General features: G+C 53.9%; 2 protein-coding genes across 3 annotated transcripts in view; both read left to right on the plus strand.

Annotated features, from left to right (window-relative positions):
* Positions 1 to 13,475, plus strand: part of RAB3A (RAB3A, member RAS oncogene family) — a 162,787-nt gene that overhangs the window by 98,353 nt on the left and 50,959 nt on the right. The window lies entirely within an intron of this gene.
* On the plus strand, positions 317 to 5,960 carry LOC126942325 (uncharacterized). Its single transcript, XM_050769779.1, has 4 exons — positions 317 to 537; positions 3,549 to 3,953; positions 5,526 to 5,686; positions 5,822 to 5,960. The coding sequence occupies exons 1-4, from the start codon at positions 444 to 446 to the stop codon at positions 5,867 to 5,869; spliced, it is 708 nt and encodes a 235-aa protein (XP_050625736.1). The 5' UTR covers positions 317 to 443; the 3' UTR covers positions 5,870 to 5,960.

Here is a 13,475-nt window from a genome sequence, read left to right on the forward strand (position 1 = left end):
GAGGAGGATAAGGACATCCCCAGCCCTGCGGGTTCAGGGACAGGAGGGAGGTGGGGGCAATAGGGGCTCCCAGAGGGGGCAACCTGGCAGGAGGAGGGGCAGAGGGAGTGACAGCAGGGGTTTGGGCTGCTGTGGAGCCAGAAGCAGGGGGAAAGGGGACATCAGGGGCAGAGGTCTTTAGTGGATGACTGGCTTTGAGAGCTTCTGGGTCGTCATGTTTAGAAGGGGTGGAGTCCAGGTGAAGAGGGCAAGAACCACACCCCAGGGGAACAGGAGCTCCCCAGGGAGGTCCCACACCCTGAAGCCCCACCTACGCCTCGCCCCTGCACAGTCCCGCACTCCGCCAGCAGGGAGCGCACGCCCAGGTGCAAGGAGCTGGCACCTGGGCACACGCCTGGCCACACACCTGTGCAGAGCCGGTGGCAGGCCCTCCCGGCACAGGAATGGCGTGCCCTCAGCTGCCGCCACTTCTGCTTTTGGTGCTGGTGCTGCCACTAAAAGCCGATGCGAGTAACAGTAGCAGTACTCCCTACACAGGTAAGAGCTGGTAAAAGGGAGGCTCAGCTTCCAGAAATAAGAAGGGTGGGGGTGGGGGACGCACAGCCCAGTCACACACCTGGCTTCTGGACCCCTCCCTCAGGCCACGCTGGTCCGCCAGCGCTCCGGGGAAGGCTGGCCTTTCCCCCAGAAACAAACGGAGCAGCTGTGAGGACAGATGAGGCACCGCTGCTCCCAAGCCCTGGGGCTGTGGGTTCTGCAACTCCAGTGAGCCCTGAACCGGCTGGAGGCTACAGACGGCCTCACACCTACTTTGAGGCTCCTTTTCAAATCTATTCCTTTTAGCCTATCCGCAAAGGGAGAATGGCGGAGACCTCAGGGCCGTGGGTGTTCCAGGGAACAGGGACTCACTTCCTGGTTGTCAAACATCTGTGGTTCCCATGAGAAGTTCTTCTGGGTGTCTGACTTAATTCCCTCTTGCTGTGCTATAAGACAGTGCCTAGGATGGAGGGGAGGAGCCTTGAACTTCTTGCATTCCCTTTTTCTGCCCTTTACCTGCCACTGTGTCGTCACTCTCTCTGACTGGTGTCCTACCCCCCAGACCTGTAATAGCAGAGCAGAGGCCACCATGGCTGAAATGCTCATTGTAGGGAACGGTTTCATTCAGAAGGCACCACTTGTATTCCCATTTCACAGCTCAGGAAACTGAGGCTCAGTCCAGCTTCTCCCAGACTCAGGTTAGAACTGGTTGACTTGGCTCCTGTGAGCCTCCCAGTCTAGGAGTCTCTGGGAAAAGCAAACACCCAGCACAGTGCCTAGAAACAGCTTTATTTTTACCTTCTGGTCAACTCTTCAGCAGCTCACCAGTGCCTACTCAGTGCCAGGCACTCAGCAGGGCTTGTGTCCTCCAACTCTTCCTTTTTTAAGTCCACAGCTTTTCCTCAGTTCACTAAGCACTCAGCTCCCCAGAATTCTGACTTGGCTTGGAGTCCACTATGGCCTCTGAATCTTCTTCATTTCAGCAGAAACAGAGGACGCAGTTCCTTGAGGGGCCTTCTGCCCACCTCCCCAGTCACCTCAGGCCAGACCCTCTGCTATTCTGAGCCTCAGTTTCTCATCTGTCAAATGGGAATGAAGTCCAGCCCGAGTTCCATGCCTCTTCTAGACTCAGCTGTCATCCCCACAGGTCCTGGGGGGCTACATAGAGATCCGGGGAGGGCAGCATGTGGACCCAGCACCCTCTCAGGGCCAGTGTTGAGTGTTACTTCCGCATTTTTGCTGCCTGGGGTGAGTCAAGGAGGAAGCACCAAGTTTGGCCCAGAGCAGAGTGGATGGGTGGGGCAGAGAGTTGATGAATGAACTTGTACACACCTAAGAGGCCTAGATACCTGGAACTGGGTGCGAAGTCATTGTGGGAGGTGGCTCATGAACTATTTACCCGCCCTCGGCCTGGTCCCTGGACTCCATGCCTGGGATGGGATGGGAGCCAGGAAGTGGCTGGACTACCATGCGGGAGGGTGGGTTCCAGAGACATGTTCCCAGTACCTGTGTCTTTGTGTCTGCCATCAAAGTTGAGGTTAGCCTAGGGGTACCTGGGGGAAATTAGGGCTGATCCTCTCTGAGCTCATAGGTAGATCTTTATAGTTGAGTGTCACAGTACGCCCACTAGGTTGCTATTCTATTGTGGTTTTTTTTTTTTTTTTTTTTTTTTGAGACGGAGTCTTTCTCTGTCACCCAGGCTGGAGTGCAGTGGTGCCATCTCCGCTCACTGAAAGCTCTGCCTCCTGAGTTCACTCCATTCTCCTGCCTCAGCCTCCCGAGTAGCTGGGACTACAGGCGCCCGCCACCACGCCTGGCTAATTTTTTGTATTTTTAGTAGAGACAGGGTTTCACCGTGTTAGCCGGGATGGTCTTGATCTCCTGACCTTGTGATCTGCCCACCTCGGCCTCCCAAAGCGCTGGGATTACAGGTGTGAGCCACTGCACCCGGCCTTTTTTTTTTTTTTTTTAAGAGATGGGGTCTTGCTCTGTTGCCCAGACTGGAGTTCAGTAGCATGATCATGGCTTACTGCAACCTTGAACTCCTGGACTCAAGCGATCCTCCTACTTCAACCTCCTGAGTAGCTGGGACTAGGCATGTACTACCATGCCTGGCTAATTTTTGTTTTATTTTTTTGTAGAGACAGGGTCTCGTTATGTCTCCCAGGCGGGAGTGCAGTGGTGCAATCATGGTGCACTACAGCCTTGAATTCCTGGGGTCAGGAGATCCTCCCGCCTCAGCCTCTCCAGTAGCTGGGAGCACCTGGCTTGTGTACACCCACTACGAACCTGACTGATGAACTGTCAGAGGCACCAACTCCACATGATTTCCATTTTACAGAAAAGAAAACTGAGTCCCAGAAAATGTAAAGGAGCTGCCCAGCGCTGCCTGGGATGCAGTCACTGCCCATATCCAAAGGGCTTCTAGAGATCTGAGCCAAGAGGAACGCTGATCTGCCCTTGAACCCGGGCTGTGGGACTTCAGACAAGGAGCATGAATTTGAGGGGGAGCCTCAGTATCCCACTGAGCGCTCACATGGTGTCCTAAATCTTTCAGGTCTCCCTATGACCTGGGCAAATAAATGAATTAAAAATAAAAATAAAAAGACTGGGCACGATTGCTTATGCCTGTAATCCCAGCACTTTGGGAGGCCAAGGCAGGTGAATCACCTGAGTTCAGGAGTTCGAGACCAATCTGGCCAACACAGTGAAACTAAAAATGCAAAAGTTAGCCAGGCGTGGAGGCTGAGGCAGGAGCATTGCTTGTACCCAGGAGGTGGAAGTTGCAGTGAGCCGAGATCGCGTCACTGCTCTCCAGTCTGGGTGACAGAGCGAGACTCCATCTCAAAAGAGAAAAAAGAAAAAAAGAGAGAGAGAGAGACTCGCTATGTTGCCCAGGCTGGTCTCTAATTCCTGGGTTCAAGTGATGCTCTCATCTTGACATCTCAACATGCTGGAATTACAGGCGTGAGCCACTGCGCCTGGCTTCCAATGATGTTTTTCTTTTTCAGGTACGACCTCAGAGAACAGTATGGAGACATCATCTCTCAGCTCTCTGACTTCTTCTCCCTTCACCCCCAACACCCTCAGTTCGGGGGAACCCCCCAAAACCTACTCCAGCCCCCTGAGTTTGGAGACAGGCTCCATGACCCACCTCAGCCCCTCAAGTTCAGGGGCAACCCCTCCCATCCAGTCCAGCCCCGGTTCCACAGAGTCAAGGATGATTCCCTCCTCCCCACAACCAGAGACAACCACGCACCCTAGTTCTGGTTTCCCCAATGCAGAGCTCACCCCCTCTTCCCATTCCACCCTCCCCAGTTCCGAATCCCTGACCCCGCACTGGAGCCCCACTTCCCACAGCCCCGGAACAGAGCCCTTGACCTCCACTGACCAGACCTTGGAGCCCCCTGGCCCAGGTAAGTATTAAGAGATTTGGGGCATTTGTAGGGAGGTGGCGGGTGTAACAGACTGCAGTTTGGGAACTGACCACTAGGGGGAGGTACAGCCCCGAGAATGCTCTAGGAAGGGCTTGCTATCTCTGCTCCATTGTCTAAAGCCCTTCATGCTCTGCGCATTTATTAAGTGCCTGGTGTATGTCGGGGCTGGGCACGCAGCGATGGGCAAAGAGAGAAACTAATACTTGCTGTGGTGGGGAGACAGGTTATACATTATGTATTTGGGCCTGGGCAAAATAGCAGGACTTTGTCTCTACAAAAAAATCTAAAAATGGCTGGGCGCGGTGGCTCACCCCCGTAATCCCAACACTTTGGCCAAGGAGGGTATATCACGAGATCAAGAGTTCAAGACCAGCCTGGCTTGGTGAAACCCCGTCTCTACTAAAACTACAAAAATTAGCCAGGCGCGGTGGCAGACGCCTGTAATCTCAGCTACTTGGGAGGTTGAGGCAGGAGAATCGCTTGAATTCAGGCGGCAGAGGTTGCAGTGAGCTGAAATCGCGCCACTGCACTCTAGCCTGGGCTGCAGAGCGAGACTCCGTCTCAATAAATACATAAATAAATATAAAAACAAACGAATAAACAAATGGCTTGGCGTGGTGCCTCACATCTGTAATCCCAGCACTTTGGGAGACCAAGGCGGGCGGATCACCTGAGGTCAGGATTTCAAGACCAGCCTGGCCAACATGGTGAAACCCCATTTCTACTAAAAATACAAAAATTAGCCAGGCATGGTGGCGGGTGCCTGTAATCCAGGCTACTTAGGAGGCTGAGGCAGGAAAATTGTTTGAACCCAGGAGATGGAGGTTGGAGTGAGCCAACATTGCACCACTGCACTCCATCCTGGGAGACAGAGCAAGACTCCGTCTTGGAGGGAAAAAAACAAAAACAAAAAACAAACTCCGTCTCAAAAATAAATAAATAAATAAATAAAATAAAATTTAAAAATTAGGCTGGGCTCAGTGGCTCACACGTGTAATCCCAGCACTTTGGGAGGCCAAGGCGGATGAATCACCTGAGTCAATGAGTTCAAGACCAGCCTGGGCAACATGGCAAAACCTCATCTCTACTAAATATACAAAAATTAGCTGGATGGTAGTCTCAGCTCCTGGGAGGCTGAGGTAGGAGGATCACTAGATCCTGGGAGATGGAGGTTGCAGTACACTGAGATAACGCCACTGCACTCTAGCCTGTGTGACAGAGCAAGACCCTGTCTCAATTAAAAAAAAAAAAAGGGTCAGGCATGGTGGTGCATGCCTGTAATCCTTGCTACTCAGGAGGCTGAGGTGGGAGTATCACTTGAGCCCAGGAGATCGAGGCTACAGTGAGCTGTGATCGCACTACTGCACTCTAACCTGGGTGACAGAGTGAGACCCTGTCTCTAAAATAAATGATTAAAAAGTGGCAGCCTCAACTGGAAAGGGAAGAGAGTTCAGCTTCCTGAGAACAGATTTAAAAGGCTCTGGGCCCTGGTGGGTGTCTTAGGCTTGGGGGCAATAGGGCCCAGGGCTGACTCTGAGCTCCTTCCCGCAGCTCCAGGTGACACTGGGCCCCCTGAGTTACACAGGAACCCGGGTGTGGTGGTGGTCGTGTGTTTGCTGGTGTCTCTTTTGCTCATCGGGTCTGTGGTCACGGCTGTGAGGTTCTGTCACCGGGATGAGTCCACATTCGAGAAGCTGGACGAGGTGTCCATGGTAAGGTAGGGGCTGGGCTGGGGGCTCAGCCCTGGGGCCAAGGTAGGGTTGGGGGAGCTGCCCTCCCAAGCAGGACCAGCCTGGGCTGTAGAGCCCATTGGTGTCTGAATGCCTCCCTGTGTGTTCCTTCCTCAGGGATCCATGAATGACAGATTGTCCTTTGCCCACCACCTCCAGGAGTGAGCCCTGAGGAGCCAACAGAGATGTGGGCGTGGATGGGGCTGGGGTGCCTGGGGAGGAGCAGAACCTGAGGAAATAAACCCCCTACCATTCATCCAAGGCCTCCTGAGTTATGGATTCGTGTGACAAACATTAGCTGAGCACCTACTATGTGCTGGGCTCTGGGCTGGAGTCACAGTGGGGACCATGTCTTTACTCTCAGGGGAGCCACAGACTCAAGGCAGGGACAGATAAGAATCAGGAGATCACTTGGCTGAGCGTGGTGGTTCACACCTGTATGCCAGCACTTTGGGAGGCTGAGGCAGGCAGATCTCCTGACCTCAGGAGTTTGAGACTAGCCTGGCTAACATGGTGAAACTCTGTCTCTACTAAAAATACAAAAATTAGCTGAGTATGGTGGCAGGTGCCTGTAATCCCAGCTACTCAGGAGGCTGAGGCAGAGAATCGCTTCAACCCCAGGAGGCAGAGGTTGCAGTGAGCTGAGATCACCCCACTGCACTCCAGCCTGGGCAACAGAGCAAGACTCCATCTAAAAAAATAAAAAGAAGAAGAATCAGGAGATCACATGAGATCTTTGCAGGTGGCACAGAAGGCCATGGAGTCACAGACTGAGACTGTGGCCAAACCACAAGGGCTGCGGTGGCCAAACCACAAGGGTTGTGGTGTCCAGGTTTGCTGAGAAGGTAGGGAGGCCTCTTTGAGGAGGTAACTTTTTTTTTTCTTCGAGATAGGATCTTGCTCTGTTGCCCAGGCTGGAGTGCAATGGTGCAATCTCGGCTTACTGCAGCCTCAACCTCCCAGGCTCAAGTGATCCTCCTGCCTCAGCCTCCTGAGTAGCTGGGACTACAGGGGGACAGTATGCCTGGCTAATTAAAAAAAAAAAAAATTGGGGCCAGGTGTGGTGGCTTATGCCTGTAATCCTGGTACTTTGGAAGGCCAGGTAGGTGGATCATTTGAGGTCAGGAGTTCAAGACCAGCCTGGCCAACATGGTGAAACCCCATCTTTACTAAAAACACAAAAATTGCCTGGTGTGGTGGTGGGCGCCTGTAATCCCAGCTACTAGGGAGGATGAGGCAGGAGAATTGCTTGAGCCTGGGAGGCAGAGGTTGCGGTGAGCCGAGATTGCACTGCTGCACTCCAGTCGAGGCAACAGAGTAAGACTCTGTCTCAAAACAAACAAACAAAACTTGGAAGCTGGGCATGGTGGCTTACCACTGTAATCCCAGTACTTTGAGAAGCTGAGGTGGGCAAATTGCTTGACCTTGGTAGTTTGAGATCAGATGGGGCAATGTGGCAGAACTCCATCTCTTTCTCTTTTTTTCTTTCTTTCTTTCTTTTTTTTTTTGAGATGAAGTCTCGCTGTCGCACCCAGGCTGGAGTGCAATGGGGCAATCTCGGCTCACTGCAAGCTCCGCCTCCTGGGTTCACGCCATTTTCCTGCCTCAGCCTCCCAAGAAGCTGGGACTACAGGTGCCTGTCACCACATTCAGCTAATTTTTTTGTATTTTTAGTAGAGACGGGGTTTCACCATGTTCGCCAGGATGGTCTCGATCTCCTGACCTCGTGATCCGCCTGCCTCGGCCTCCCAAAGTGCTATGATTACAGGCGTGAGCCACCGCGCCCGGCCTCTTTTTTTCTTTTTTGAGACAGTTTCCCTCTGTCACCTAGGCTGGAGTGCAGTAGTGCAATCTTGGCTCACTGTAGCCTCTGACTCCTGGGTTCAAGCCATTCTTTTTTTTTTTTTTTTTTTTGAGACGGAGTCTCGCTCTGTTGCCCAGGCTGGAGTACAGTGGCGCAATCTCGGCTCACTGCAAGCTCCACCTCCCAGGTTCATGCCATTCTCCTGCCTCAGCCTCCCGAGTAGCTGGGACTACAGGCGCCTGCCACCACTCCCGGCTAATTTTTTGTATTTTTTTTAGTAGAGACGGGGTTTCACCATGGTCTCGATCTCCTGACCTCGTGATCCGCCCATCTCGGCCTCCCAAAGTGCTGGGATTACAGGCGTGGGCCACCATGCCCGGCCTTTTTTTCTTTTCTTTTTTTAATGAGACGGAGTCTCACTCTTGTTGCCCACACTGGAGTGCAGTGGCGCGATCTCGGCTCACTGCAACCTCTGCCTCCCGGGTTCAAACGGTTCTCCTGCCTCAGCCTCCCAAGTAGCTGGGATTACAGGCACCTGCCACCACACCCAGCTAATTTTTTTGTATTTTTAGTAGAAACGGGGTTTCACCATGTTGGTCAGGCTGGTCTCAAACTCCAGACCTCAGGTGACCCATCCACCTTGGCCTCCCAAAGTGCTGGGATTACAGGCATGAGCCACAGCGCCTGGCCCCAAGTCATTCTTGTGCCTCAGCCTCCTGAGTAGCTACAGGTATGCGCCACCATGCCCAGTTAATTTTTGTATTTTTACCGTATTAGCCAGGCTAATATGGTAACGTGGTCTTGAACTCCTGGCCTCAAGTGATTCACCCATCTCAGCCTCCCAAAGTGTTGGGATTACAGGCGTGAGCCACTGTGCCCACGCCCTGTCCAGACTTTTTTATCAGAAGGGGGACACGGAGGCTCAGTGCTGGGTGTCAGTTGTGTGCCTTGTCCTGGGAGGTGCCCCCAAGCCGTCTCCCCGACTCCAGCCTGGAGCTGCCCCCGAAATGGACATTCAGAGAGGCCACGGGGTCCAGGTCACCCAGCACAGAGGGGCAAACGCTGGCTTGAGGCTGGGTCATGCTTTGATATCTTTGGAGGGGAGACGCTGTCGGGGCCTCCTGGGCAGCTGGCGATGCTGGGGAAACATTAACTCACAGCAGCTCTGGAGGCCAACAGTCCCACACATCAGCCCCTTTCCCCTGGCCACAGCCCCCTCCCACCTCCCACCCCACCCATCACCCTCCTGGGGGCCCCATTTCTAGCTGCATCTGCAGCCCCAACAGTTTGTGGATAGGGGGTCAACCAGAGAGGGTCTTTGGTCTGCCTTGGGCGGCACAGTGCAGTGGGCAGCTTTCGTGGAGCCCCCAAGCTCCCTAGGCTACACTCCACGGGCTCTGCTTGGAAGCACATATACTAGACCCTAAGTTGATAAAATCCCCCCATTCCCAGAGCTGCTGGTCCCCTACCACCGTCTTCCTTTGCGCACCCCCCGCCGTCATATGCAAACACATGAACAATTAAACTTAACACCTCTCAGGCGGGGCGCGGTGGCTCACACCTGTAATTCCAGCACTTTGGGAGGCTGAGGCGGGTAGATCACAAGGTCAGGAGTTCGAGACCAGCCTGACTAATATGGTAAAACTCCATCTCTACTAAAAAAAAAAAGAAAATACAAAAATTAGCTGGGCGTGGTGGCAGGCACCTGTAATCTCAGCTACTCAGGAGGCTGAGGCAGGAGAATCACATGAACCTGGGGGGCAGAGCTTGCAGTCAGCCAAGATGGTGCCACTGCACTCCAGCCTGGGTGACAGAGTGAGACTGTCTCAAAATAAATAAATAAATAAACTTAACACCTCTTACCCAGCCTCCTTACTCCTACGCCTCCCTTCCCTCCTTTCCCACCTCCTTCCTCTGCCCTCCCCCACCCCTCCCCCTCCACACCCGGTGACCCTCTTGGCCACTCTCTCTTGCCCCCTCAGGCCCTCTTGGACACTCTGCCCTCCACCCACTGGGAGCCTCACCCAAGGAAAGTGTGTGGGTTATGTCCTGGCCTGGTGCCCAGACAGTTAAGGGGCTCCGCTGAGTGGGTGTTGGGGGAGCCTTGGACCTCCCTCTTGGCCAGGTCAGGTTCTCCTCTCCTTCCCTCACTCCCCGGGAGGTCATGGGACCCAGCAGTGGTGGTGAGTGCCAGACCTACCCGGGCCTTGTGTAGCAAGCTTATGTGAGCTTGAGGGGTTCTCAGGAGAGGGGCCGGGGTCTCGTAATCCCCCTGAAGCCATCAAAGCCGCTCTGGGAGTTGAATGTGTCTCCCATGGGTCTGGGGCCAGGAGACCTTGTTTCGCCGGTCCTGATGCCCCCACCCAGGCTGCTGAACCTGGACGGGTGTGGGGAGGGGCTTTGGGTACCTGGCTGCTGTCCCTGGATAGGGATCACAGCAAGGTCCGGGTGGGTTCCTCACGCTGGTGCCTGTGGTGTGGTCCATGCCGCCTTGATTTAATGTCCTTGGGATTCAAGGGAGGGTGCAGAGAGTGTGGGAGTGAGCTGCTGTCTAGGGGAGCTAGACTAGGGAATGTCCCACAGGGCCGTACCTGGGCTCCCAGGGGTCTGGAGGTCTCACAACCATCTCCGCAGGGCCAGAGATGCCGACAGCATGAGGCACAGCCGGACAGCACTCTCCTTTCTGCCGAGCAAGGTGAGTAGTGGGTAGGGGTGGCCCAGGCCATGGGGGAGGAGATCCCAGAGACCCACTACTCAGAAACACCCAGAGCTGGCCAGGCGCGGTGGCTCACGCCTGCAATCCTAGCACTTTGGGAGACCAAGGCAGGCAGATAACTTGAGGTCAACCTGACCAACATGGAGGAACCCCATCTCTACTAGACATACAAAAAGATTAGCCGGGCATGGTGGCTCATGCCTGTAGTCCAGCTACTGGGAGGCTGAGGCAGGAGAATCGCTTGAACCTGGGAGGTGGAGGTTGCGGTGAGCCAAGATCGTGCCACTGCACTCCAGCCTGGGAGACAGAGCAAGACTCCGTCCCATGCCCCCACCCCACCAAAAAAGGAAACATGTAGAGCTGCTTGGGGACCAACTCACAGGGGCCCACTGAAGCCCAGAGAGGGCCACCAGGGAATTGGGGACCTGATCCAAGTGTCCAGCCCAGCGCTGTGGCCACTGCTTTTGGGAGCAGGAGACCCCTTGTGCCTAGACACAAGGTTTTGACTCACCCAAGAAAAGGGGACCTGGCTACCCCCAGGCCAGGGCAGTGGGTTATGAGGCCACAACTTCGGATCACGGCCAATGCCCCTATTCTGGGAAACTGAGCCAAGAGAAAAACCCTGCAGGGGCTGGATTCAAATTCCAGGTCTGTCACCTGAGTGGCTGGTAACCTGTCTAGGACTCAGTGGTTTCTGTTGTTGTTTTGTTTTGTTTTTTAGACAGGGTCTCACTCTGTCGCCCAGGCTGGAGTGCAGTGATGTGATCTCTGCTCTCTGCAACCTCCGCTTCCCGGGTTTAAGTGTTTCTCCTCCCTCAGCTTCCTGAGTAGCTGGAGTTACAGGCACAAGTCTCCACGCCCAGCTGATTTTTGTAGTTTTAGTAGAGACGGGTTTCTCCATGTTGGCCAGGCTGGTCTTGAACCCCTGACCTTAAGTGATCCACTCACTTCGGCCTCCCAAAGGGCTGGGATTACAGGCATAAGCCACCACACCTGGCCAGAACTCAGCGCTTTTTTGTGTTAAAAAACTGGGCGAACATTGTGTGGAATGAGGGTGCTCAGGGTGAGCCTCAGGTAGGGCAGGCAAGGCTGCATATGCCTTAATGTTTATTTATCCACACTCCAGCCATCTGCAGAAGAGGAGAGGAAAAGGGTAGTTTGGGCGCGGTGGCTCACACCTGTAATCTCAGTGCTTTGGGAGGCTGAGGCAGGCGGATCATTTGAGCCCAGGAGTTCAAGACCATCCTAGGTAACATAGTAAGCCCGTATCGCTACAAAAAAAAAAAAAAAAAAAAGAAAAAAATTAGCCAGGCATGGTGGTGTATGCCTGAGGTCCCAGTTACTTGGGAGGCTGAGGTAGGAGGACTGTTTGAGCATGGGAGGTCGAGGCTGCAGTGAACTGTGATCATGCCACTGCACTCCAGCCTGGGAGACTAAATGAGATCCTGTCTCAAAAACAAACAAACAAACAAAAAAAAGGCCAGACGGAGTGGCTCATGCCTGTAATCTCGGCACTTTGGGAGGCCAAGGCAGGCGGATTGCCAGATTGCTTGAGGTCGGGAGTTTGAGACCAGCCTGGCCAACATAGCAAAACCCCATCTCTACTAAAAGTACAAAACTTAGCCAGGTGTGGTAGCAGGTGCCTGCAATCCCAGCTACTCAGGAGGCTGAGGCAGGAGAATTACTTGAACCTGGGAGGCAGAGGAAGTGAGAGGCCCCAAAATGACAGGGCTCATGAGACAGATGTTAAGCCAAGAAAAAAGAGAAAATGTGGGGGTGGGTGAGGGCTCATGAGACTGCCCAGGCTGGGCAGGAAGGACTTCTCTGGGGAGTTGACATTTTAGCTGAAGAATGGATAAAAGCAAGCAACCAGCCATTTCAAGAACTGGGGGAAGGATGTTCCTGGCAGAGGGCACAGTATGTGCAAAGGCCCTGAGGCAGGTTTAAGGAACTGTGAAGGAGGCTGGTGGGTGAGGCACGGTGAGCCAAGGGAAATGGAGGGAGGTGAGAGTTGGTGGTAGGCAGGGGCCAGGACACACTAGGTCCTGGGGGTTGAGCGAAGGGGGTGTGGATTTTGTTCTAGGGGTGCTAGGAGCTACAGGAGGGTTGGGAACAGGCAAGGGACAGATTTAGGGTGTTTCTTAGAGGAGGAACTTGGGGTCAAGGCCAGGGGCAGCATGCTGCGGAGTCCCGCTGATGGTGGAGCTCTAGGCCACGCGCCGTGGCTCACGCTTGTAATCCCAGCACTTTGGAAGGCTGAGGCGGGTGGATCATCTGAGATCAAGAGTTCAAGACCAGGCCGGGCGCGGTGGCTCAAGCCTGTAATCCCAGCACTTTGGGAGGCCGAGGCGGGCGGATCACAAGGTCAGGAGATCGAGACCACAGTGAAACCCCGTCTCTACTAAAAATACAAAAAAATAGCCGGGCGCGGTGGCGGGCGCCTGTAGTCCCAGCTACTCAGGAGGCTGAGGCAGGAGAATGGCGGGAACCCGGGAGGCGGAGCTTGCAGTGAGCCGAGATCGCGCCACTGCACTCCAGCCTGGGCAACAGCGTGAGACTCCGTCTCAAAAAAAAAAAAAAAAAAAAAAAAAAAAAAAAAAAAAAAAGAGTTCAAGACCAGCCTGGCCAACGTGGTGAAACCCCATCTCTACTAAAAATAAAAAAATTAGCCTGGCGTGGTGGCGGGTGCCTGTAATCCCAGCTACTTGGGAGGCTGAGGCAGGAGGATCACTTGAACCCAGGAGGCAGAGGTTGCAGTGAACCAAGATCACGTCACTGCACTCCAGCCTGATGACAGAATAAGACTCTGTCTCAAAGAAAAGAAAAGAAAAGAAAAGAAAAGAAACTAGCTGGGCATGGTGGCGGGTGCCTGTAATCCCACCTACTCGGGAGGCTGAGGCAGTAGAATCGTTTGAACCTGGTAGGTGAAGTTTGCAGTGAGCTGAAATTGCGCCACTGCACTCCAGCCTGGGCGACACAGCGAGACTCCGTCTCAAAAAATAATGATAATAATAAATAAATAAAGTAAGGACCTTCCGATGGCCTCTCCCACACTCAGCTCACAGCATCAGTCATTTCGCCTGCACATGGCACCCGCTGTGTGCCAGGCCCCATGCTGAGTGTGTAGGACACAGAACTGAAGTGACAGGTCCCGAAATGACAGGGCTCATGAGGCAAGAAAAGAAGAAAATGCGGGGGTGGCTGAGCGCTCATGAGACTGCTGGAGCTGGGCAGGAGGGCCTTCTCTGGGG

The sequence above is a fragment of the Macaca thibetana genome, chromosome 19 (assembly GCF_024542745.1).
Source record: "Macaca thibetana thibetana isolate TM-01 chromosome 19, ASM2454274v1, whole genome shotgun sequence".
Classification (NCBI taxonomy): domain Eukaryota; kingdom Metazoa; phylum Chordata; class Mammalia; order Primates; family Cercopithecidae; genus Macaca; species Macaca thibetana.